This window comes from Cervus elaphus, chromosome 24 (genome assembly GCF_910594005.1).
Source record: "Cervus elaphus chromosome 24, mCerEla1.1, whole genome shotgun sequence".
NCBI classification, from domain to species: Eukaryota; Metazoa; Chordata; class Mammalia; order Artiodactyla; family Cervidae; genus Cervus; species Cervus elaphus.
In genome coordinates, this window is record NC_057838.1 from 30,924,669 (window position 1) to 30,949,613 (window position 24,945).

The 24,945-nt window shown below is 41.8% G+C and overlaps 1 protein-coding gene across 1 annotated transcript in view; it reads right to left on the reverse strand.

Annotated features, from left to right (window-relative positions):
- Window positions 1-2,070: 2,070 nt before the first annotated feature.
- Window positions 2,071-24,945, reverse strand: part of GRM7 (glutamate metabotropic receptor 7) — an 881,121-nt gene continuing 858,246 nt past the window's right edge. The window contains exon 10 of the mRNA XM_043886644.1: window positions 2,071-3,260. Within this exon, the coding sequence (XP_043742579.1) occupies window positions 3,211-3,260 (50 nt within the window). The 3' untranslated portion in view covers window positions 2,071-3,210. The remainder of the gene's footprint in view (window positions 3,261-24,945) is intronic.

The following is a 24,945-nucleotide window of genomic DNA, read 5'->3' on the forward strand; positions in this document are numbered from 1 at the left end:
TCATACAAATACTCATCTTGTAAAATCTTATTGTGGTTAGAAATTTATTACTTTATTTATGGTGATTGCAATTGCTATTTCAGGGATAACAGGACAGCATGTTCTGGGCATTACAATTGAACGTTTTGTCGTATTGGGTCCAGAGTCAGTGAGATCTGGCTTCTAGTCCCAGCTTTGAGTGTGTGCTAAGTCACTTCAGTCATGTTTGACTCTTTGTGACCCTCTAAGGACTGTAGCCCTCCAGGCTCCTCTGTCCATGGGATTTCCCAGGCAAGAATACTGGAGTGGGTTGTCCTTCTCCAGGGGATCTTCCCAATCCAGGGATTGAACCCGTTTCTCTTAAGTCTCCTGCTTTGACAGGCAGGTTTTTTAGCACTAGCACCACCTGGGAAGCCCTCCAGTCCCAGCTTTGCTACTTATCAACTGCATAATAGTAGGGGAATCATTCTCATTTTTACTCTTGAAAATGAGAATAATATTAATCTCTCCCACATAGAGCTGTTTTTAAGATTAAGTGGGATGAATAAGAATCAGTTAACACAGTTCTAAGCACATACCAAGTACCTGATGAATTTATGCACGAAATGTCCAGGCAGTGGCAAAGGCAGCCCACCTTCCTTGGCTCAAGGGCCAGTACGGTTTGCCTGACCAGTTTCTCTGGCAGTAAATGTTCACCGGAAGGGTAACAGTCACTGCGACGGACTCTTTCATTGTCCTGCTCAGTAGCCAGTGCAGAACTTGCCGGAAAGCCCTGCTTGTTTGAAGGAGAAGGTAAACAGTAATGTGCCAGTTACTCTCATAGTGGATGTGGCTTGCTGGCTCACTCAAAGTTAGAATAACCATTCCCTGGGATTTCCTTTTCTTGTCCTAAATAGATCTCTGCAGTCAAGAGGCAAATGCAGTTTCTCAGCTGTGGAACCAGGTGTGTACATGGCTGGGCGTTTTCCTCCTTGGCTCTCCATGTGCTCTTGGAGCCCACAGCGTAAGAAACACAAAGGAACAACAAGCAGAATAAAGAATTGGCATGGTACGACTTTCTAAGTGGAAGTGTGGGGGCTGTGGAGAAAGAGAAGAAGCTCAGTGGAGGAAGGGAAAAAGCTCACTGAGGAAAGGCCAGCTCTAAATTTGTGTATTTCTACAGTGAATCGGGTTGTCTCTCTTAACAAGATCACCTCTGGGCCAAAGTGAGTTACACTTAGATGCACAGTGGTTTCTTGAAATTCACTTTGGATTTTATGGTCTAATCCTGAGTGCTAAGGACCAGTATCACTCTCTGCAAAGGGACGTTATTTTGTTCTTCTGAAACCCAAGTTACTACAAGTTGATCTATAAGGCCATTCCCTCCTGTTGAACTTTGGTAACCCCAAATCTTAATCTTATCATCTGCATGGCCAACCTGTTTATTTGAAAATATAGACAAATGCTGTATACTAGTTATCTTTATTTACTTCTCCTTTGGTTAAGTTTTGGGGATGTGTTTATCATTTTACTACATTGACCTAGACTGCTATTTATTGAAGCTTGTGTTGCTTCTTTATTTTTCTCTTCCCTCTCGCATTCTTGCTATTTTGGATAGATAACTCTCTGAAAAAGTGTCTGAGATGGTTAGGTCTCAACTTCAATTATGAAGAAATGGAATGTATGGACTTAGAAGCAGCTTTTCTATGAGAGAATTTAGCACCTTTGGGTTAATATATGGGCTTCCCTGGTGGCACAGGGGTAAAGAATCCAACTGCCAGTACAGGAGATGTGGGTTTGATACTTGGGTAGAGAAGATCCCCTGGAGAAGGAAATGATCCATCTGCTCCAGTATTCTTTCCTGCGAAATCCCATGGACAGGGGTCCCTGGTGGGCTACAGTGCATGGGGTCGCAGAAGACTCAGACACAACTTAGGGACTTAAATGATGACAACGGGTTAATAAATGTCTGTCAGCTACATCTTCATTTGTGGGCTAAGATGTGAGCTTTTAACAGGCTTGGCTGTTCACGTGGTTCCCTAATTTAAAATAAGTATGAAAACAGCTGTCACTAAAAAGGGATAAACAACTAAAAATATTTATTGCGGGAAATAAAAAAGTTAACCAAAGTATTTTATTGATACATTCTTGGACAATATCACAGAATTGAAAGAGAATGGAAAGGGGAATTTTTCAGCAAGGGTGTTTCTCCACTAAATTGGCACATGAGCAGCAGGATTAACGAAAGTACTTCTTACAAACAGTAAAAAACATACATGCTCTTTTTTTTAAAGTCCTTATCACACTGATCAGTCATAGGGGGGCATGAACCAAACCTCAAGACATGAAAAATCCATATTCTTTCCTTCAAATAGTTTAATCATTATTAAAATTATTGCAAAATACCCATATCCTAATTAAAGTAACGAAAGGGAACACAAATACAAATATTGAACATAAATGAGTAACGTGTACTGTAAAATACATTACTGGCATGCATTCCCAAGATCAAGACCTCTATTCCGTTCAGCCAATACCTTTTTCCCTTGTGACCTATCTCATACCAAAGACAGGTAAGGTATACTTTTCTCAGCACAGTTTTTGGTCTTTAAATATCTTTTTTTTTTTGTCTTTAAAAAAAAATAACATGATTTGCAGCGGTACTATAATCATAATGATACAGTCACGTACATACATTTTTTCTTTTTAGTCTGCCGAGAACCTTTTAAAATTTTAATCATTTCAAAGTTTTCCCCAAAGATTCCGCCGTCTGAAAGAATAGGGTTCTATGAAAACAGGGCATTCGAAAACAAACAGTGAACCGAGGTACAACATTGGATGGCAAAGTGCAAAAGTCCTCACAAACTGTACAGAAAATTTCAAAACCTTGCAGCCTGGAAGTACAGACGTAGAAAGACTGGGCAGCCCCCAAAACGGTCATTGAGGTTCTCAAGGGGTTCACCCTCAAGAGCCTGGGTGGGACTTGAGTCTCAATGCTCCCTTTGGTAGGGAAAGTCCAGAGTTGCAGCCGAGTTGGCAGTGCTGATGCCAGTGACTTATTAAGCCAAGATAAAGTAAGAATATTTCATAAAGCAGCTGTGTAGGACACTTGGATCCTCTACCGTTGGTCTCCTGGCCGGGGATGCTCCTCTGGTGATGGGCAGCAGGCTGGACCAAAAGAGTCCAATGCCAGGTTGGGTGACAAAATAACTGAGGGTCGTCCTCCTCCATGGTTCCATGGAATGGAACAGGTTAGATAACCAGGTTATTATAACTGACATACTTCTTTTTTGCAGCAGGGCCTGAAAGATAAATGTGAAAGAGTCAGTTGTGACAGGGACTTTATTTACAAGGGTAGAAGCAGAATTAGATCTGTGATAACTTTGGGTGCCAAGTCAAGATGGGACTGTGCAAATGGCGCTGGATTCCTTTGCCTAATTATAGGATTTATTTGCTAGAATCTGCTGTGCCCAGCAATTCTGAAACCATCTGGGTTCTCTATTCTGACATATTTCCAAACTTTTTTATGGCACACACCATTAGTAAATTTATCAGTGGGTCTCATGCTTTCCAATTAGCTTAAAGGACCCACCCATGTTGTAGTAAATTTCCTTTTGTGATCTTCTCCCAGACCTTCTCATAATAAATGGCTCTTGCTTGGCAAAGGTCTGTCCTGGGTCACTGGAATTAATTTAGGTTGACAGTAGGCTAGACCAACCAGAATGCCTTTTCTGGTTTTGATTTACACAATCAAATTACTATAGATTGACTTTTATAGTGTTCTCATTAGTAAGTTGTAAATGGTAATTTGCAAAATTGTTTCCATCAAGGTTTGAAGCTTACTTAAACCTGCCAGGAATCTCAACATGCATAGACTACTTTGTTTTCCTTAAATGTAGACTACATTCTTTTTATATTTGGTGCAGTGAATTTAGGACTCTTGGTCACTGATTCACTCACTCACTCTTTAATTCATTTTTTCGGTAGGTGTGCGTCAGTTGCCTACCATACGGCAGACAGGAGGCAAGGCACTGGGGAGCAGCTGATGAGCAAGTCAGACCCTTCCCTGTCCTCCTGATGGAAACAAAGACACTGAGATCCCAAGGTATGTCTCTGCTCTATATTCTAGTTCCCAATATCAAGTCATACACATTACTGTCAAATGAAATGGTCTTTATTCATTAAATCTTTGTGGTTTTGCATCAGCTTCTGTTGGACACAAGATAACCATCACATAGCATTTACTGATGACTTTACTTACTGTTAGGTTGTAAATCTTTTGCTCATTTAACACAAACAGGTAGCAAGAATTCTTCAAGAACGTGGTTGTTGTTATTGTTGTAATTGCTTTACAATGCTGTGTTAGTCTCTGCTGTGCAGTGAAGTGAACCAGCCATATGTATACATATATCCCTCTACCCATCCCTCCTGTCTAGGTCATCACAGAGCACTGAGCTGAGCTTCCTGTGCTTTATAGTAAGTAGGGATTTCTGTGTGAATTCAGAGGCAAGGAGGAGCCACAGTGACATACGAAAAGAGACTTTGTACTTTGAGTAAGGCAGTCAGTGTGTTACAGAAGTATATACATTCATATACAGCCTACAACAAAGCTGATCTTAGGTTCTGGATTAAATATTGAGAGTCTCCTGAGAAATTCTGGTTTGAAGACATAGGCTTATTTCCCTATTAGATCATGTTGCATTTATTAACTAAAACTAGAGGGAAAAGTATTATCTTGCTATATATAATATAGATTTTCAATGTAATTATATGAAATAGGGGATCCCCCAGAAAATTGGGTCATGAGACTGGTCACTGTGCATCTTCAGTCAATAAATGCATGACTCCATTAATTCCTCAGTCTTCTAAAAATGTTCCCATTGTTATCACGGCCTTCATTGTCTTCAACAGTTCTTGGTTTGCAGTCATGTAGAAAAACTTTCTAAATATATGCATATATATATATATATATATATATATATATATATATATATATATATATATATATAACTTTTTTAACACTGAAGCTTATTTACAGTGTTGCATCTAGAAAACCCCAGCTTTACAGTTGCAAGAAATAGTCACAGCATGCCTTGTCAAACACCCACATTATAATCATCCTCAAGACAAAGGGAAGGAAAAGAAATAGGAAACCCAGAAGCTGATCCTGACCTAGATATCTGAGACTACTTCTTTGCCTGGTTAATTAAGATTGTTTTCTGTATAACCATAGCTGTCTAGTGGAAAAAGCCCAATGTATTTGAAATTCCTCAAACTTTTTACTATGAAACACACACACATTATTCAGGAGGAACATTCATTGTAAGAGTCTTAGTAGAAAGAGTAAGAAGGATAGAAGATATTGTCCATGAGTTTCAAATTTGAGCATTCATTTGCATTTAAAGATGAGGTCATAGTAAAAAAAAAAAAAAAAGAAAAGAAATTTAAAAACCTAGAAGTGAGAATGACAAAGGGAATTCACTGTTGCCTGGAGTGGATTGTCTGTTGTGTTCTCTAGTAACTTTGAGATGAGGGCTTCTGATGCTGCGTTGGGCTCACCTGACCCAGGGTCTGATTGAGTTCTAGCCCTTACTCGAGGTGTGACCTAGACCTGTCCCATGACACACTGCATTTCTCCGAGCCTTTGTAAAATAGGTAGAATAATTATCACCCTGCGGGTTGTTAATGGCACAAATGTATGAAATATCCCAGCTTCTTGTCCGATAACACAATAACTGTCTCTTCAAATTATAAAGTTCCATATATATGCTTAGCACCCATACATGCTTTCTCTGCAGAACAGCTTAGAAACTTGGCAGCAAAATAATAGAGTTGCATAAATCCTACCATGAGTATTTTTTTATTTTATTTGAATTTTTTGTTTTATACTGAAGTATAGTCAATTAACAATGTTGTGATAGTTTCAGGTGCATAGCAGAGCCACTCAGCCATACATATACAGGTATCCATTATCCCCCAAACTCCCCTCCTGTCCAGGCTGCCCTATAACATTTAGAAGAGTTCCCTGTGTTATACAGTAGATCCTTGTTGGTTATGCATTTTTTTCTCAGGTTGCTGTAATTCTTTACTTTTTCTTTTTTTCCCATTTATTTTTATTAGTTGGAGGCTAATTACTTTACAATATTTTAGTGGTTTTTGCCATAAATTGACATGAATCAGCCATGGATTTATATGTGTTCCCCATCCTGAACCCCCCTCCCACCTCCCTCCCCATTCCATCCCTCTGGGTCATCCCAGTGCACCAGCCCTGAGCACTTGTCTCATGCATCCAACCTGGGCTGGTGATCTGTTTCACACTTGAGAATATACATGTGTCAATGCTGTTCTCTCAGATCATCCCACCCTCGCTTCTCCCATAGAGTCCAAAAGTCTGTTTCCTACATCTGTGTCTCTTTTTCTGTCTTGCACATAGGGTTATTGTTATCATCTTTCTAAATTCCATATATATGCGTTAGTATGCTGTAAGGTTCTTTATCTTTCTGGCTTACTTCACTCTGTATAATGGGCTCCAGTTTTATCCATCTCATTAGAACTGATTCAAATGTATTCTTTTTAATGGCTGAGTAATATTCCATTGTGTATATGTACCACAGCTTTCTAATCCATTCGTCTGCTGATGGGCATCTAGGTTGCTTCCATGTCCTGGCGATTATGAACAGTGCTGCGATGAACATTGGGGTACATGTGTCTCTTTCAGATATGGTTTCCTCTACTACTATTTAACATAGTTTTGGAAGTTTTGGCCACAGCAATCAGAGCAGAAAAAGAAATAAAAGGAATCCAGATAGGAAAAGAAGAAGTGAAACTCTCACTGTTTGCAGATGACATGATCCTCTACATAGAAAACCCTAAAGACTCTACCAGAAAATTACTAGAGCTGATCAATGAATATAGTAAAGTGGCAGGATATAAAATTAACACACAGAAATCCCTTGCATTCCTATATACTAACAATGAGAAAACAGAAAGAGAAATTAAGGAAATAATACCATTCACCATTGCAACAAAAAGAATAAAATACTTAGGAGTATATCTACCTAAAGAAACAAAAGACCTATACATAGAAAACTATAAAACACTGATGAAAGAAATCAAAGAGGACACAAATAGGCAGAGAAATATACCATGTTCATGGATTGGAAGAATCAATATTGTGAAAATGAGTGTACTACCCAAAGCAGTCTATAGATTCAATGCAATCCCTATCAAGCTACCAACAGTATTCTTCATAGAACTAGAACAAATAATTTCACAATTTGTATGGTTATGCATTTTAAATATAGCAGTGTGTACATGTCCATCCCAAACTCCCTAACTATACTTTCTCCCCATCCTTCCCTTCTGATAACCATGAATTCATTCTCTAAGTCTGTGATTTTGTTTCTGTTTTGTAAGTACTTTGTTTGTAACATTATTTTAGATTCCACATCTAAGTGGTGTGATATTTGTCTTTGTCTGACATTGCTCAATATGATAAGTTCTGGGTCCTTCCATGTTGCTGCAAATGGCATTGTTTCATTGGCTTGTGCTCAGAAACCTTAAACTCCTAGAATGACAATTTCTGTACTTTTCAGAGCACTGTCCAATTATTAGAGTATTTATTTTTAAACCATTCTAGCCTTATAAGTAAATAAAATAAGAGCCTATGTTGTCTGATAACTTTATTTGAACCACAATGTGATTTATGGCCCAGGAAAGAAAATTGCTTAGTTCAAAATAGTCATGCAGTGAAATACTCAGTAAGGAAGTATGCTTTTTATTGTTAAGAATTTTTTTCTTTTATAAGATTATGAATTTGAAGGAACAATGAGTATTAGGCATGGCCCCTATGGAATTTTTAAAGCCATCTCTATCAGAAGTTCTGAAAGCAAGAGAACCTTTAGGAGCTGGTATTCACAATGAGACAGTGCTGCAGACACTGGTTTGGAAATGAATTACTAATTCACTTTTGCTAATTAAGAAAGCTCAGGCATTCCAACTTATTCTTGGTGTTCTGTCAAAATCAAGCTCAATTAACTTCAGTGAACTAGTTGTTTTCTTCTTAATTTTCTCTGAGCCTTTTTGTCCCACAAAAATTTCTTGAAGTTTTTTCTGTGAAATGTTTGTCACTCAGACCATAGGAAATAAAGGATAAGGGGAAAAAATGGAGAAGACATAATCTAATGGATATAGTAGGAACCAATGAATTATGGGAAACAGTGAGTAAGTAAAATTAAATAGGGTTGTTTTCTCTTGTCTACGTTTAATTTCTTATTTTTCTTAAATAACAAGGAATTCAATACTTTGGTAACAAAGACCACATGTTTTACTGAGCACTTAAAAAAAAATTCAAATGTGTATGTAGATATGGGTACCTGTCACTGTCAGGAAGCTAGAGACCTTCTCTTCCGAGTACCTAGGAAATGTGTCATACAACGTCATTGCTCCATATTTACTACTGTGTGCAATAATGTATGTATTACTTAATGTGTGTTACTATAGAAGGGCCTCTGCTCTCTGAAGTCCCTGTCAGCTCTGGGAGGATCTTAGGGGAAAATGGAACACAAAAAAATACATGGAAACCTCATGGACTTGGCCACCATTCTTTTTTCTCGCTGCAGTGTCCCTGTAGTGCTGTTACATACAAAACTAACCATTGTTTCAGCTCCTCAGATTTCATTTGTAAGTTAAACCACAGCACTATTTTTTGCCACTTAGGATCCAAGAAGGGCCAAAGTAGCCCAGCTAAAATTGAGAAATCAATTTTCAATTCTGACATGAAAGGAGTCAATGAACATTTTAGTGTTTCTTTGAAAAGACCTAATTGGTACTTTAAGATGTAGAATGTCAAGCACAGGTTTACACAGTTCTTAAAATGTGCATTTAAGGCAAAATATACAAACTTGTGTTTTGAAACAGGTTTTTGCTTAGCAAAGCTGATGTCTAGGTAATTTGATTAAGGTCACATTGTTTGGCCTTGGAAAAGAAAGGTGCACTGAAATACTGCATCACAGATTTCTACTTTTTCATATGCACTTTGCCCAGGCAGTGAGATCCTTTTGTATATTGGCGGTTTCAGTATATCATGGATCCCAGAATTTTGGAGCATGTTTTGAATGCAGTGCAGTGATTTGTCCAAGACTGAAGATATGCATTAAAGCCCTTCTTAAGGGTAACATTACAAATAAGGTGATAGTGATAAAATAGTAGCAGAATAGTACCTAGTGATCCTGGATGAAAAGCTGGACCTAAAATCCAGGCCTTACTCTTTGGGGGCAGGAGTTTCACAAGTCTATTTATCCATCCCTTTATTTCATCAGGTGTTACCAAAAGTTCAAGTGTGATAGTGGTTTGGCTAACAACTGGTGGCACGAAGGCAGAGAAAAGTAGTCTCTGTTCTGAAATAGTTTGTGGTTCAGTCCAATTCAGCACATATTTATGGAGCATCTGCTGTGTGTCAGACACTGTTACAGTCAGGGACAATATAGATACGTAATGTGGAGGTGCACTCTGTCCTTTGAGTGAGGCACTTACTGTCTACCGCAGGAAGGCGGATTGTTTCTTACAAAAAATAGATGCAGCCATTTCTTGTTAATGGCAGTTGTATCCTGTGAAGTTACTGCAAACATCGAGTTTGTAATCCATGCCTGAACAAAGCTTATCTAACAGGTTTCTTTTTCCCTAGAAGGCACATCTAACCTTCCCTTACTTAAGGAACCCTAGATAGCACTTCCAGCTTCCCTGGTGGCTTAGATGGGTTGGGAAGATCCCCTGGAGGAGGACAGGGCAACCCACTCCAGTATTCTTGCCTGGAGAATCCCATGGACAGAGGAGCCTGGTGGGCTACAGTCTGTGGGATTGCAACAATCAAAGGGGTCACAAAGAGTCTGAGCAACTTTCACTTTTCTCAGACAGCACTTCACTCTGCTCAGTGAAACACTAAAATAACCCAAAAAAGTACAAATGCGTGAAGCACAGGGATTCAATAGACTGCAGGAGCGCACTTTTTTTTTTTTTTTTTTGCACATAAGAGCTGAGAAAAGGTAAAAATATCGCCCTGTTGACCTACTCTGAGACTTCATATGTTCGGTGGCAAATATCCTCCTGCCCTGCATAATACCCACAAACACTTGCAAAAACACTGCAGTGTTGCTTTTGGTGTTACAATCAGTTTCAGCAAATAGTTGAGTTTGCAAATTGGGGATCTATGAATAATGAGACTCAATACCATGATGAGGTCAGGTGATCTCAAACACCAGGGAAAAGGTGGCCAAAACGAGTAGAGAGGGATTCGGGCAAAGAACCCTGTCCTCGAAAGGTGGCCCTTGAGATTCAGAGGGGGATGTCATTTGAGCAGAATTTGAAAGGAGATAAGAAAGAAGCTATGCAGATAGTTGGGCCTCAGAATGATGGCAGGGGCAAAGCCCTGAGCGAAGCTGGCAGCTGAAAGGCCAGGGTGTCTGGAACAAAGAGTGAATTGTGCGTGGAGAATTCCAACCCTGCCAGGAGGTGATATCACTAATGTGCGCACAGAAGAAGGTGGAAAATCTTGCCTGAGACACTTGGAAGAGGTTTCAAAGTAGAGGGAATACAGAATTGTGTCTTGAACAGTGAACTAGAGATATTTCCCTGCCTGGAGACATGGGTGTCAGGGCACCCTTCTACCTGGAGAGTGCCACATTAGTTTTTTTCTGTGAAAAAGCTCAGGGTTTTGAGAGAAGAGAAAAAAGTGAGGAGTTTGGCAAGGGTTCATGAAGAGAAGAAAGAATATTAGGAGAGAGATGGAAGGAAAGTTAATCTGATTGCCAAGAGTATTTTATGCTGGGTGTAAGGTTCTGGATTTTTGGATGAACTGTGAGCATCTTACCCATATTTGACAGAATGAGAGAGGTGGAAGATGGGAAGTGCAGGAAGGGAGATCAGCTTGGAGTTGACAGAGAGATGAGGATTGTGTTTGTAGTGAGTGGGATTCCAAGATGAAACCACAGTGGGGCTGTCTATGAGCAAGCAGCTCCTAGGGCCACCTGTGCCCTTAGCACCACCACGCTGTCCTGGGGATGAGAACGTAGGCGAGAGCCTGTTTGGTCACTGTGGTGGGGAAGTATGCTTGAGGCCAGAGCTGTGCTGTTTGTTTTAATTTGGGAGTGGCTGTATGTGACATGACAATCAAGTTCTGTTGTGCTTGGTTCAGCTGACTTGTTTGGCAGTGGCTTAGAGGACCAGTGTGCTCAAAGGAGGGGAAACCAGAGAAGACTGTTATTCTTGGCAAAGGAAAGAGACAAAGGAAACCTTCACTTTTCTTCCTTTCTTGGAATCTAACTCAGCTTAACCTGTGGCTAAAAAGCAGGGCTTGCCAACTGAAGCTCTGTGCAGGTGGGAACATCCCCTGGACTGTATATTTGGATCCTGGCTTTGGAAGGTGGAAGGATTAGATTCTCTTCCAGGTGACAGAAGTCAGGCAGAGCTTCAGTTTACAGCAAATGCAAAGCACATGTCTACTAGGTATTAAACACGGGCTGCTGGGGATGCAGAGGGAATAAGACATACTCCTGTCCTCAAGGAGCACTCAGTCAGGTAGACCAGGTGCCCCTCAATATGCACACACATACATTTATCACAGGATGACTAAAGATGTTAGGTCTCTGGTTGGGGTCAGTTGAAACTGATGACAAGGGGCCTACTCATGTCTGTTTGCTGCTGCTGCTAAGTCACTTCAGTCATGTCCGACTCTGTGTGACCCCATAGACGGCAGCCCACCAGGCTCCCCCATCCCTGAAAAGAACACTGGAGTGGGTTGCCATTTCCTTCTCCAGTGCATGAAAGTGAAAAGTGAAAGTGAAGTTGCTCACTTGTGTCCGACTCTCAGCGACCCCATGGACTGCAGCCCACCAGGCTCCTCCGTCCATGAGATTGTCCAGGCAAGAGTACTGGAGTGGGGTGCCATTACCTTCTCCCCTGTCTGTTTGATAGTCCTTGAAACTTCTCCTTTTGACTTTAGGCTTTCTGCCAGGCTTCTTTCTCCTTCCTTCTGAGATAATAGTGACGAGGAAGCTGGTAGCCCTGACCCAGTTTGTTCCCTGGAGCATGAAAGTCCTCTGATATTCATAGCTATTGGGTAGTTCTTCTAGTCCCCCAGTCAGAGGAAACTGAAGGGTTGTTTATTACAGAGAATGATCAAGAGTAATCACAAGTATTAGTTGAGGGAAGAGAAAAGAGACTTTGTGGTCACATAAAAGATGGATGGACCAACCATCCTATCTCTGAATACAGACAGGGGCTCCTACTGGAGAAATTGAAGGAATGCACTGGAATTTGGTCATGGTTGGGGTCTAATGATAGTGAGCCTAGTTCTCTAACTCTGTACTCCCATTACCAATCATAACCACACACACCGTGCTTACTTACAATGCTTCCAGAAATTCTACCTTCATTGCTCTGTGTAAAAGTGCTTTCTCTCCTCTCCTTTTCTTAAACACATTGCAAATCTGTTCATTTGAATAGGGTGAATTGCGACTGGCATTCAAGTTTAACTCCTTCAGGTTCAAGGTATATGAATGTATTTAACAATCCCTTGGGATTTTTCATGGAACAATAAACTGTGGAAAATTCTGAAAGAGATGGGAATACAGACCACCTGACCTGCCTCTTGAGAAACCTGTATGCAGGTCAGGAAGCAACAGTTAGAACTGGACATGGAACCACAGACTGGTTCCAAATAGGAAAACAAGTACGTCAAGGCTGTATATTATCACCCTGCTTATTTAACTTATATGCAGAGTACATCATGAGAAACACTGGGCTGGAAGAAGCACAAGCTGGAATAAAGATTGCCAGGAGAAATATCAATAGCCTCAGATATGCAGATGACACCACCCTTATGGCAGAGAGTGAAGAGGAACTAAAAAGCCTCTTGATGAAAGTGAAAGAGGAGAGTGAAAAAGTTGGCTTAAAGCTTAACATTCTGAAAACTAAGATCATGGCATCTAGTCCCATCACCTCATGGGAAGTAGATGGGGAGACAGTGGAAACAGTGTCAGACTTCATTTTTTGGGGCTCCAAAATCACTGCAGATGGTGACTGCAGCCATGAAATTAAAAGACGCTTACTCCTTGGAAGGAAAGTTATGACCAACCTAGATAGCATATTAAAAAGCAGAGACGTTACTTTGCCAACAAAGGTCTGTCTGGTCAAGGCTATGGTTTTTCCAGTGGTCATGTATGGATGTGAGAGTTGGACTGTGAAGAAAGCTGAGCGCTGAAGAATTGATACTTTTGAACTGTGGTGTTGGAAAAGACTCTTGAGAGTCCCTTGGACTGCAAGGAGATCCAACCAGTCCATCCTAAAGGACATCAGTCCTGGGTGTTCATTGGAAGGACTGATGCTGAAGCTGAAACTCCAGTACTTTGGCCACCTCATGCGAAGAGTTGACTCATTGGAAAAGATCCTGATGATGGGAGGGATTGGGGGCAGGAGGAGAAGGGGGCGACAGAGGATGAGATGGCGGGATGGCATCACCGACTCGATGGGCATGAGTTTGAGTAAACTCCGGGAGTTTGTGATGGACAGGGAGGCCTAGCATGCTGCGATTCATGGGGTCGCAAAGAGTCGGATACGACTGAGCGACTGAACTGAAACTGGGATTTTTCAAATTATCAAATTCCTAATTTTAAATGCTTGGTTTACAGTCTTTCCTTCAATGTATTCTGTTTGCCCTGAGGCTGTCTAATGGATCTTTCCACAGTACCTGTACCTCTTTGAAGTCTTGGTTAGAGCACTTGGGGTATAACTTGATTGATTCTGATAGGAGACTGAAATTCCCGTTACTAGAATTCAGCAGGGGTTTGTGGAAGTGAACACTGAGTTGGATTCAAAGCACTGGGTCTCGAGAGACTTGATGGGGAAGCTGAAAGGTTGCCTGCTATCAGAAGGGATAAAGAGACTGAAGCTAGAAGACCAGGGACTGAGTGTTAGATGCTATTAGAGAATCATGTTGAACTTGGTTAGATGTGATAATGAGGTAATAGTAGAGTTGGAGAATGTCTCCATTTTGTAATAAGGTAAAATACTTTGGAGTAATGTCTCATGATATCTGATAACCAACTTTCAAATGGTTCAAGGCAGAGATACATAGATAGATATGCATGAATCAAAAATGGTAAAATATTAACAGTGGCTATCTTGGTAGTGGATTATACCACCACCCATTCAACTTTTCTGCATGTTTGAGAAGTTTCATGTCCAAAACAAAATGTATGCTTTAGCACTTTCCTCAGAGATAGTTCTACTTTATCTTATAGTATCTGCCACTGAGAAGTAATACTCTTGACATAGTCATGTATCTCAGAGAAGAAATAAAAAGAATTGCAATAGTTTCCATGGCCTGGTGTAGAATTCTATTGGTCATAATTCAAGAGTGATTATGAAAACCCCTACCAGCATAAAAGAACAGTGGGAAAATGTAAGGACATAAGAAGTACAAGGATAGCCATTGACCAACTGTATGACCTTGGGCAAGATACTGTCATCTCTCTGTGGCTTAGTTTCTTCTGGAAAATGGACCTAACAGTAGCATCAACCTCTAGGGTCCTTAGGAAGATTGAAGGTGGTAACATATGTAAGACACTCAGAATGTGCTCACATGTAATTTTCCCATGTGTAGCTATGATTAGTCTTCTCTCTGAGTGCACGTAGAGAACTCCTCTCCCACACATAACACTGACTCGTTTGTGCATATTTTTTCTCTTGGAAGAAAGAATTCCTCCAAAGCAGGTCAAGCTGCCTGTACAATGAGACTAAACGCATTAATGACTGGATGCTTGTTAGGGTGCTGACAGCAATCCCTGAGGAGGTTTGAGGAGTGGTCAGAGCACCTGGTAGATTTCATCTGTTCATTGGAAAAGGGACCTGTCAGGTCACTGTCAACATGTTGCCACTTCCATCCATTTGCACCACTGTCATCAGCCAGCATTTCATCTCTGCAGAAGTGTGATATTGAAATCCTGAGCTATGAGAGGTTTTATCAGTTACCTGGAGGGCTTGGTGGTTTCTACTGTGGTAGAAGTGATGGCTTTTTACTGTGCCAGACAGGCTTGTACACCTAATCAATGGTTGTTGCTACTCCTACAAACCGTCTCTGTCATCTCTGTGCAGTATTGGAGATGGTAATCATTGATTCCAGAGGCACTTATGTTGGGTTGTTGGCAAAACCAATTGCTGGAATTTTTAAACTGTGCATCTGTTAATATATTGCCTTTATCCATTTTTCCATTTTGATTGAATAAATTGGATCTCTACTGATGAGTGTCCTAAGACTGTCAGATTAGTTGAGATGAGTTCTCCTTTATTTATTCACTGCTCAGATTTGCAGTTTGGAATTGAGCTGTGTCTGCATTGATAAAGTGAAGATTGGCCCAAGAATCAAGCCAATTCTATCAGAAAGACTGAGACCAAAACTATCCTCGGGTAACTGTGACATATGAGTGTTTCTGACCTCTGGGTCCATGTTACCCAGGTTAGTTATGAAACAGACTGAGCTGTTATCACTCCATCACATTTTTTCCAGGCAGATTTTATGTGTAAAACACCCCAAGTGACCTGTAATATCCCAAAGGGCATTCCAAGTGAGTTGATTAAAGATGGAGTGGGGTGAGTCCTTATGGAAACAGTCAACACTGCTGAGTTGATGGGGCATGAACATTTTTTTTTCTTGATAGTTCTTCTTTCCAAGAAGTTGAGAAACATATGATTCTTGGACAAGGTATCAACAAGTCCAAACTTGGGCTCTGAATGTAGTAGCATTTGTTAAACACGCAATATGTACAAGAAAATCTCAAGCACCTAATATTTACAAATTCTTTAATCCTTCCAGCCAGCTGTATGAGGCAGGTACCAATATTATCCCACCTTTACTAAAAGGCTGATGCTGGGAAAGACTGAAGGCAGGAGGAGAAGGGGATGACAGGATAAGATGGTTGGAAGGCATCATTGACTCGATGGACATGAGTTTGAGCAAGCTCCAGGAGTTGGTGATAGACAGGGAAGCCTGGCATGCTGCAGTCCATGGGGTCACAAAGAATTGGACATGACTGAGTGACTGAACTGAACTTAAAAAAGACATCACGAGTTAGGGAGACTAACGAACACATCCTGTCATAATAAATATCCCCACCTTTTTTGAACTTTTGTTATTGATAGGGTGAGAGAGGTGGAACTGATGTCAGGGGTCATAGATCTTTCTCACTCAAATGTTTACCAACTGTCCCCTCTCTACATGGCAGAGCTGGACAGGAAGTTGCAAGGAAACTACTCTGCAGCTCACTGCTTTCTGATCTTCAGCATCCACCATCCCTTGATTTCTTTCCTGAAATTCCACGCCCCAAACCCCATGAGTGTTCTGCCTGTTGTAGGAGGCAGTGACTCCTGTAGGAGGTCTCGGTAATGACTGAATTGGAATTCTGAATACATAGATTTCAGGAGACTGAGAAGTACTCCTTTAAGCAGTGAGGGACTCTTGACAGCAAAGCCTAGAGGGGGAGGTTGTTTAGTAGTCCCCTCCTTCTCCCCAAGGAAGCCAGTGCAGAACAAATGTTTTGAAAAAAAGAAATGGGATGTTTGTTCAGGCTTAGAGGGAGGGTTTGAAATAGACGTTGTGATCACAGATCACTCTTTAAGTTCAGAGAAAAGACGATGAGTGAGGACAAATGCTGAAGATCATGCAGACTTTGCCTTCCTCCAAAGATGAGAAAGATGCCAATTAGTGGTGTGGGAGATGATGTGAAGTTGGGATTAATGAGACGACTCTCATGTCCAAGTTCTGGGACTGAAATCCCAGCTGTGCTCTATAAGCCGTGATCTTGTGACAGGTCTCTAAGCCTCAGATTCCTTGCCTTTCAATTGTTTACAAAATCAAGATGGTGATACTAACGATGTTGGGAGGGTCTGATGTCATGTGTTCATTAGCACAGTGTTGGACCTTTAAGAAAATGCTGTTGTCACCACCACCACCACTACCATCCCCTCCACTGCTCAACTATCTTAAGATCAGCACTGAAAGCTAGTCAGCTCTACAAGATAATGGAATTCAGGAAAATGGTCCTATCTAAACTCAGCTGGTGTCCTGTATTTCACAGGATAAACTTCTTTCATAGGATGTCATTTAAACAAGAAATTCATGTGACACTTGAAATTGCCAACTGTGCTGTTATGTACTAGAGAGTTTTAAACTCTGAACTCAGTCTTCATTGCAAACCCTTAGACCCTTGGGGAGGAGCTTTCTGAGTCTGTGTTATACTGTGCAGGAGACTGTATTGTTGCAAAGAAAACATAGAAACAGCAGGTAGATTTTCACATCATTTCAGAAAACAACAGTGGGCCCTGAGAGATAGGGTTTGCTAAAGAAAAATTTTAATTTCTAAGATATTCCTTTACTTTTGGTGACAGCAACACAGGAAATTCTTAAAATCTAGGCTGCTGCATTGCCAGGGAGAATAGAACTCTTCTTTTTTTCCTGACAAGTATTTCCTGTTAACTGTTCTCTGAGATAGTGACTGTTCCCTGGGAGATGTCACCTCAAAGTACCATGACAGTCACACTATTCCACCACCACGACTACCTGTCTCTTTGGAGTAGAACAGCAATCAGTCAATAAACATTTACCAGATTCCTAATATGAGCCATCATTCATTATAGATTCTAGGACTGTGATGATGCACAGACATAGAAGGAATCCCCATAACCTTCAAAGAATGTCTGCTCTGGTAGAAAACCTAAACTATGTAGGCACATGCCAAGGCTGCCAACTTTAGCAAAATTGGTCGCCAAAGACTCCACTGCTCTGAAGGCCATCACTTACTGTTAATCTGTCCTCCGTGACTTTCTACTCATGGTGTTGTTTCCTGGAACAGATGTAAGCACCAGTCTGTCAACCAAGAGGTCCGGACCATTGACATGGTCCATAGGCCTTGCTCAAATTTCCACCCAAGGTCTTTTATGTGGGTGACTCCTGGCTTTTTCTTGTCCACCTACAGTCTTGGTATGCTGTTGGTATACTGTCTCAGTTTTCAACTCCCCAGTGTCTACATGAATTATTTCTTTCCTTTTTGACTACCTTCCATGAATGCCATGTTCTCATGTCTGAGGTCTCCTGGAGGCTTAGGATAACTGTTTCCTACTCTTTTTAGTGTTGTCTTATTCCAAGGCCTTCTCTTGTTACCTGCCTCTCCCTTACAATGATCAATCAGTTAACTATTAGTATTAAGGTTCTTTTGTCAGTTGTGAGGAAAGTGGACAGGGAGGGAAAGTGTGGGATGAAGTAAAACAAGAGTCATAAGCTGTTAGACGTTGGAGTGAGGGGATAATTTGAAATGGTTAATTAAAGATAATTTGTTTAATCAGTGGTAATGGTTAATATTTGTAGACTGCTTGTGTCCAGCTCATCACATGAGTCGTCTGAGAAGGTGCTTTCTTTCTTCCCATTTTGCATATGGGAGAAGAGAGGTAAAGTAGGACTCCACAAACATAGAGCTAGCTAAGCCAGGCCATCTGACTTGAGAGTCCATGTCTGAACCACTGTGAACCCCCTCTTGTGATAGGCTTTGTTCTTGCTCATCTCCTTTTAGAAAATTCTAAGAAATGGAAATATTATAAAGCAGGAGAGTGGAGAAAATGAATGATCGGGGTTTAATGACAGGTCAGGCCCCTCCAGCTGGCCTGCTCTAGCATCTCTATAGTTCCCCCATAAATGAGAACTGAGAAAATGTAGCAGGTTTTGAAAAGTGGAGAGCAGGATTCTGTTCATAGTGGACAGAATTTGCATTCTAAATACCCTTCTCCTTTCTCCCTGCTTCTAAAAAAGCTCATGCCTGGAAATGGAATCTCTTTTCTGTACAGCACCGAGGCTTCTCCCTTGCTGGTGGTAATGAGCCATTGTATCTGGTGAGCTACAGGTTGCCAGCAAATGTCCAGAAACAAGGACATATCAGTTTTCAACAGGACAATAGTTTGATTTGTCTCAGGCCCTTGTACTTGAGTCCAAGTTTCTAGCTTGTTATAATTTCTGCATTTGGACAATCTATCTGTTGCTACTCTAAAACCAGTTCAAAAGGTCATGGACTGAAACATCTATGATAGGAAAAGCCTTTGGCTGAATGGCTGACTCTTTTTGGTTTCTCCTGGTGCGGGGGGAATAAATATACCAGCAGTTGCTATCCGTTCTATCACTGGCTGTAAATTTTCCAGTCAACCTGATCTTTCCAAACCTGCAGTCAGCAAGAAGGCTGTGCTTTGCATTTATCTACTAGGAAAGACATTAGTCTTATTTCAATTATATTTTTAAGATCAAAGTTTTGGAAGTATTTTCTATACATTTTTCTGATGATTTCAAAATGAAAACTCAAATTGGCCCACTTCTAGTTCATCCATTTTTAGATAGGGATGAAGAAAACAGTCTTCAATCAGCATTTTGAGAAGAGTGATGGAAAAGAATGATCCATTTTCAAGAAATTAAGAATTCCAGGAAGATAATCAATGTTGTGAATTTCTACACTTTCAGTCTTTCTACAGTTAGCACCAGCAGTCTGAGAAATGAACCCAAAGCCCTTTCAGAAATCCCATCTGAGCAAAAAAAGATTAAATCATGCTCAACATGCTTCACCAAATAAACAGAGTGAAGTGATATGTTTTTGAAAATAAGAATTTCAACAGTAAGGAATGAAACAAAGAGAGGTTACCAGGTAACCCCGTCAAACTAGAAAATTCAATAAGCCTTGTGCACCCCTTCCCTTGCCCACTACTTAATCAGAGTGTTACTGGAATCAGTTTGAATGAATCCACTTACTTTTCAACTGGCTGTTTTGATGTCCTGTAAATACAACCCAAATATCCATTTCTGCAACAGAATTGACCATAAAAAATGAAATTATTCAACCCATGGGATTAGGGTATCCAAATTAACTATATTATGTATTCAGCTTGGACTGGGGCTGTTTATTTCATTGCATCTCAGTGTCCTCGGCGGCACTGCATGAGCAAACTCAGCTCTGTCCATGCCCCCTCTATTCCCTTTTCCATAAAAGCTTACAGATGCTCTCCTCTTCTTAATGTATGCCCTGGGCCTTGAGATGTTGACATATGAAGTCCTAAATATTAGTATCACTTTTGTGGGAGATGGCAGTGGATAATGGTCAATTTCCAGGTCCCCGTTCATATTCTGAAAAGCATTATTTTCTCTGTAGGCAGAAGAAATGGAAATGAAGGCAATCAGTGCATCCCAGCCCTTGGCTGGTTATGGAATGAGTGTGGGGAGTTGTTGGCCAGAGGAGCAGGCATTTTAGAATGGACCATAAAGAGGAGACAGCTTGTGCACCATAAGTGGGATGTGAATGGGTGGGGTGGGGGGTGAGGAGGTGTGTCTCCAATCCTCACATCTCTGAATTAGGAAGACGTCCCCCATAGCATGTGGGAAAGCTCTCTACTGGTCTAAGCTCCGGACTTTTGAACTCAACCTTGAGGTTTTTCTTATACCCTAGCACACAGGATAGGCTCAGTGGAAGGGGAGGGCCTAGTGGGTCAAGGGGAGATACTGGTGAAGAATTTGGTGGGAGGAATAACACTGAGGAGGAGAGCCTGGCCCAGGGGGGTGCCCTGAGGTCCTGCAGTTTGTTTGTAGGAGGAGGTAGAGATGAGCAAAGTGGAAGGGGCACACATGTGCATGCTTGCTCAGTCATGTCCATCTCTTTGTAACCCCATGGACTTTAGCCCATCAGGCTCCTCTGTCCATGGGATTCTCCAGGCAAGAATTCTGGAGTGGGTTGCCATTTCCTCCTCCAGGGGATCTTCCCCACGCAGGGATCAAACCTGTGTCTCTTACATCTCCCGCATTGGCAGGCAAGTTCTTTACCACTAGCGCTACCTGGGAGCTTCAGACGCACGCACGCACGCACGCACGCACGCACGCACGCACACACACACACACACACACACACACACACACACACACACTATGGTAAGAGATGATGAAAAAATAGGACAGAAGTATATGATTAAAAAATTAAAAGAGAGCTGAATTTGTAATGTCTCGAGTTCTCTCTTCTTTCTCTCAGCATGTATATGAGGGACAAGGTAATAACTGAGACTCTGGAATGGGACTGGAAGTCTGAATCCTTGCTCGGCCACTTCCTGCGTGATGTTGGGCGGTTCAGTTCACCCCTCTGTGCTTCAGTTTACCTAACTGTTCACTAGGAATACCAACAGACACTATTCACTGAGGACTTCTTAGGATCACGTAACACTGGCACTTAGGAATCATTTAAAAAGCATTCACTGTTAGTATTTTATCAGTTCCTGATGAACAGGCAAGCAGCCTTCCGTCTCCTTCGTTTCAGCTGGAAACATAGTATAGAAATAAATTACTTCAATCGTAAGAGAAAGGCCGCTCATTTAGTAGGAATTATGTAATGAATTCCTTTGTAAACTCATTTTGGAGCCATAAGCGATTCCTAAGTTCAGGTTTGCTTACTAAGGGACTGTGTGTAGCTTTTGGTTCTGGACGGTTCTTCACTTGTGTCCCCGACCTTTGGCATGTGTGGCGTTTCACTTGGCAAGTTAAAGCACAGTATGGTATGGGTTGTTCTGCTTGGGCAGCCGAAGTGTGTCTCCGGAGCGTCCTCCCTACAGATGCTCTGAGGGTTGTGTGTTGTTAGAGCAATGTGAATGTTTATTCAGGTTTAACAGGGAACATTTGTTGAGCACCATGCTGTTGGGTTTGACCTCTGTAAGTAGCCCTATGTTCCTCTCCATTGCCTCTCAATGCTACCAACCTCCCCAGGAAGATTGGTACCATTTCTGGGCCTTGCACAGACCCACCACCCAGGGGGTAGAGCTTCCAGAGGCTATCTCAAGATTATTCTCTGGGAAGGTGGCGGTTTCGATTTTCCTCTTCCCACAAGCCCAGAGGCAGGAACCCAGGTTCATCTTCCCTGCTCTGTGGCTTGTCTTATTCTTCCTCCATGGGGCCCAGAGAAACCAGACCAGGGGCTGCTGCCCAGGGAGTGCGGCGGAGCCAGGTCTTAGAAGACACACCTCACAGATCTGTTTTTCTAACCTCCATCTTTGACAAAAGGAATCGCCCACGTGTCTTGACCTCAGTTTGAACATAAGAGTTGGTGATGAAGACCCAGCTGAGTCAACAAGCCATCGCCCTGCTGTTCTGGTGAGCTCTAAACACATACTTCCCTTAGCGACCTCTCAGGGAGTCTAGGTGATCCTCACGTGGCCTCCATCTTTCTCACTAGCCATCACTCCTTTTTCATTCAGAGGTAACAAACATATTTTCCTTACTCTAAAAGATTTTATTGTCAGTCAGTAATCTTTAATCATTCTTATTTACTCATGGTCAGCTAAGTCATTATCCCTATAGCAAAAACAGCATTTTCTTGTCACAGTCCCTTAAGCTGAATGGCGTGCAGTGCCACCTCTGAGTACCAGGAACACCAGCATTGAATGTGTGGCGTTATCAGGCTCTTAGAACGTTAAGATGCTTCCTTAGAAATGGGTATCGACCATAGTTAGTGTGCTGTAATGATTCCACGGACATAGCCACTTCACTACTTTAGCAAATTACATAATGGCCTTCCTTAAGACTCTTCCGCCTAAGGAAGTATTTACCGCCACACAGAGCAGTTGGGTCACAAGTAACGCTTACAGCTGACACAATTTATGTATCTTCAGAATCGCGTAGACTCTCCCCGAAAGATTTCAAAGGAGAAGGGTATGCAATGTTTCTCTGATTCCCTGAGATAAAGATTTATTGTATAGCCACCCCCCACCCCGCCCCTCCTCTAAACACACAGTTTCCTTTAGCTTACAAGGAACTTTTTTTAAAAAAAGAAATAGTCTTGTAAGCATGTTTTAAATTTGAAAACTTTTTTTTTTCTTCTCAGAAAGATTATATAAATTAGTGAGGAGAATGTAGAATCACAAGAGCAGGGCTGACTACAAAAGAAATGGATAAAAAGCACAAGATGCACTGAAAGCCACAGTAACCGATGGATCCTGTGAGTTCTAGTCAGCCTGCTGGCTGTTGGGGTGTAAATACTGAAAGTCCATGTTCTACTGCTCCAGTCCTTAGGAAACTCAGAATGCTGCCATTGGGGAGGCATGATATGTGATATCTATTTATTTTACCATAAACCAGTTTGGGCTGAAAGAAGTTCTTTTCCCACTGAAGTGGAGCATGGAGTCAGCACATTGGGAATCATATTGTCTTTAATTTTTAGGTGCTCTGTGTTTCTTAGAGCTGTTTACATCAACTTCTACCAGTGAGAGTATCAGCTTAATCCATGGAAAAGCATCCATTCTCTGCAGATTAGATGTGAAACATTTTGCCCCCTGAATGTCCAGATCAAACTCAGCTTGAAATATTGTGAGTGAGGGTGACAAAATTCCTGGTTGGGATGTTCAGTGATAGTCTCTTCAAAACCCACAGCAGCAGAAGGTGAGAGGAATGGATCATTTCTCTCTGAAATGGAAAGGCATGTTTGTGGTCCTGTGAGAGCCTGGAATGCCTGTTTTTGGCAAGGAGAAGCTCGGGTTCAGCCGGTGCTTTGGCCAGAAACAGAAGCCACCAGCTGGGTAGCTGTTTGTCTGCTCTTGGCTTGGAACCAAGATCGATGTAGTATTTTTCCACCTGCGCGCCTCCATAGGTGGGAGCTAAGCCATGCAGAACCGTCGCCTCCGCTGGACAGTGCTGGCTGTAACTGGGGATGGTGTCTCTTTGGGCTTGGGAATGAATGGACTCAGTTATAGCCTTTCAGGATCCAAGCAGCTCTTCACCAGAGGGGTTTCTGCACAGAGGAGAGAATGTGGGTTGGCGGCCCTCGGTTGATGCAGTCAGGCTGCAGGATAGATAAACAAACACACACATACACGAGTGTGAGGCAGACTGGGCAAGCAGACTGGTGTCAAGAGCACTTTTCATGCTGTACTGTGCCTGTGAACCATGTGGAGATCTTGTTAGACTGCAGATTCTGACCTAGTTAACGTGGGATGCAGCCTCAGTGTATGCGTTAATAGCAAGCCTGAGGTGAGGCTGCTGTTGTTGGCCCACAAACCCGACATTTCTGGAAATGTACAGCCCTGTCAAGTTCTGTTTATCAGGCTTGACCTTGATGGCGCATGTAATTAAAAGGAGAACTTGCATTTCACACGAGACTGTGCAATTCATAAAAGTTGGTAGCTCAGACATGGACCCAGGTCGGATTTCAGTCTTTAGTTTGAGGTACCGAAATGGTTGCCACAATTCTCTAGTCTTTGCTTCATATGTTTAAAGAGAAGCTGTGCCAACATCCCATCCCCAAGTCTCCTTGGTTTAGTAAAGCATTCAGGATGAGTGCAAGCTTTCTGCAGGGCTCAGGTTCTAAGATGCTTTGTGCTGCCTTCTGACTTCATTCACATGGGGAGTTGGGAGAGATGAGACAAGCCTGACATCTTACAAGGATTTTGCCATCCCAAGCTGATGAGGCGGGACACACATATCCTCCTCAGTGAAGCAGAAACCTGAGTCAGGGGAAAGAAAGAGCCCAGCATCTTGTACTAAGCATTGCTTGTCTTGTAGGACCAACACCCCAGATTTCTTCCACCCTGTCATTTAGGGAGATGTTGTCTGCTCTGGAATATCCAGGTTTCTCCTTCAGGTTTGGGGCTCTAGCCTGAATTATTGCTTGTGGTGCCATCTGGCAAGGACCCAGGAACATGAGTGACAAGGTGAAACACAGCACCCTGAAATTACCTTTAATGGAAATGACTAGTAATCTCCAGCGATTGCTGTGTTTGTGAGTGACAGGGTTGCACTGGGTGCAAAACCTTTTGCTGCAGCAAAATGGGTCCTAGGAAGTTCTCAAGTCTGAGAGTCTTTTTTTTTTTAAATGAAAATAGCTTCAGATCTGTGCCATTAGGCATTGTTTGGCCCAGATAATGAGGCTAATTATGGTT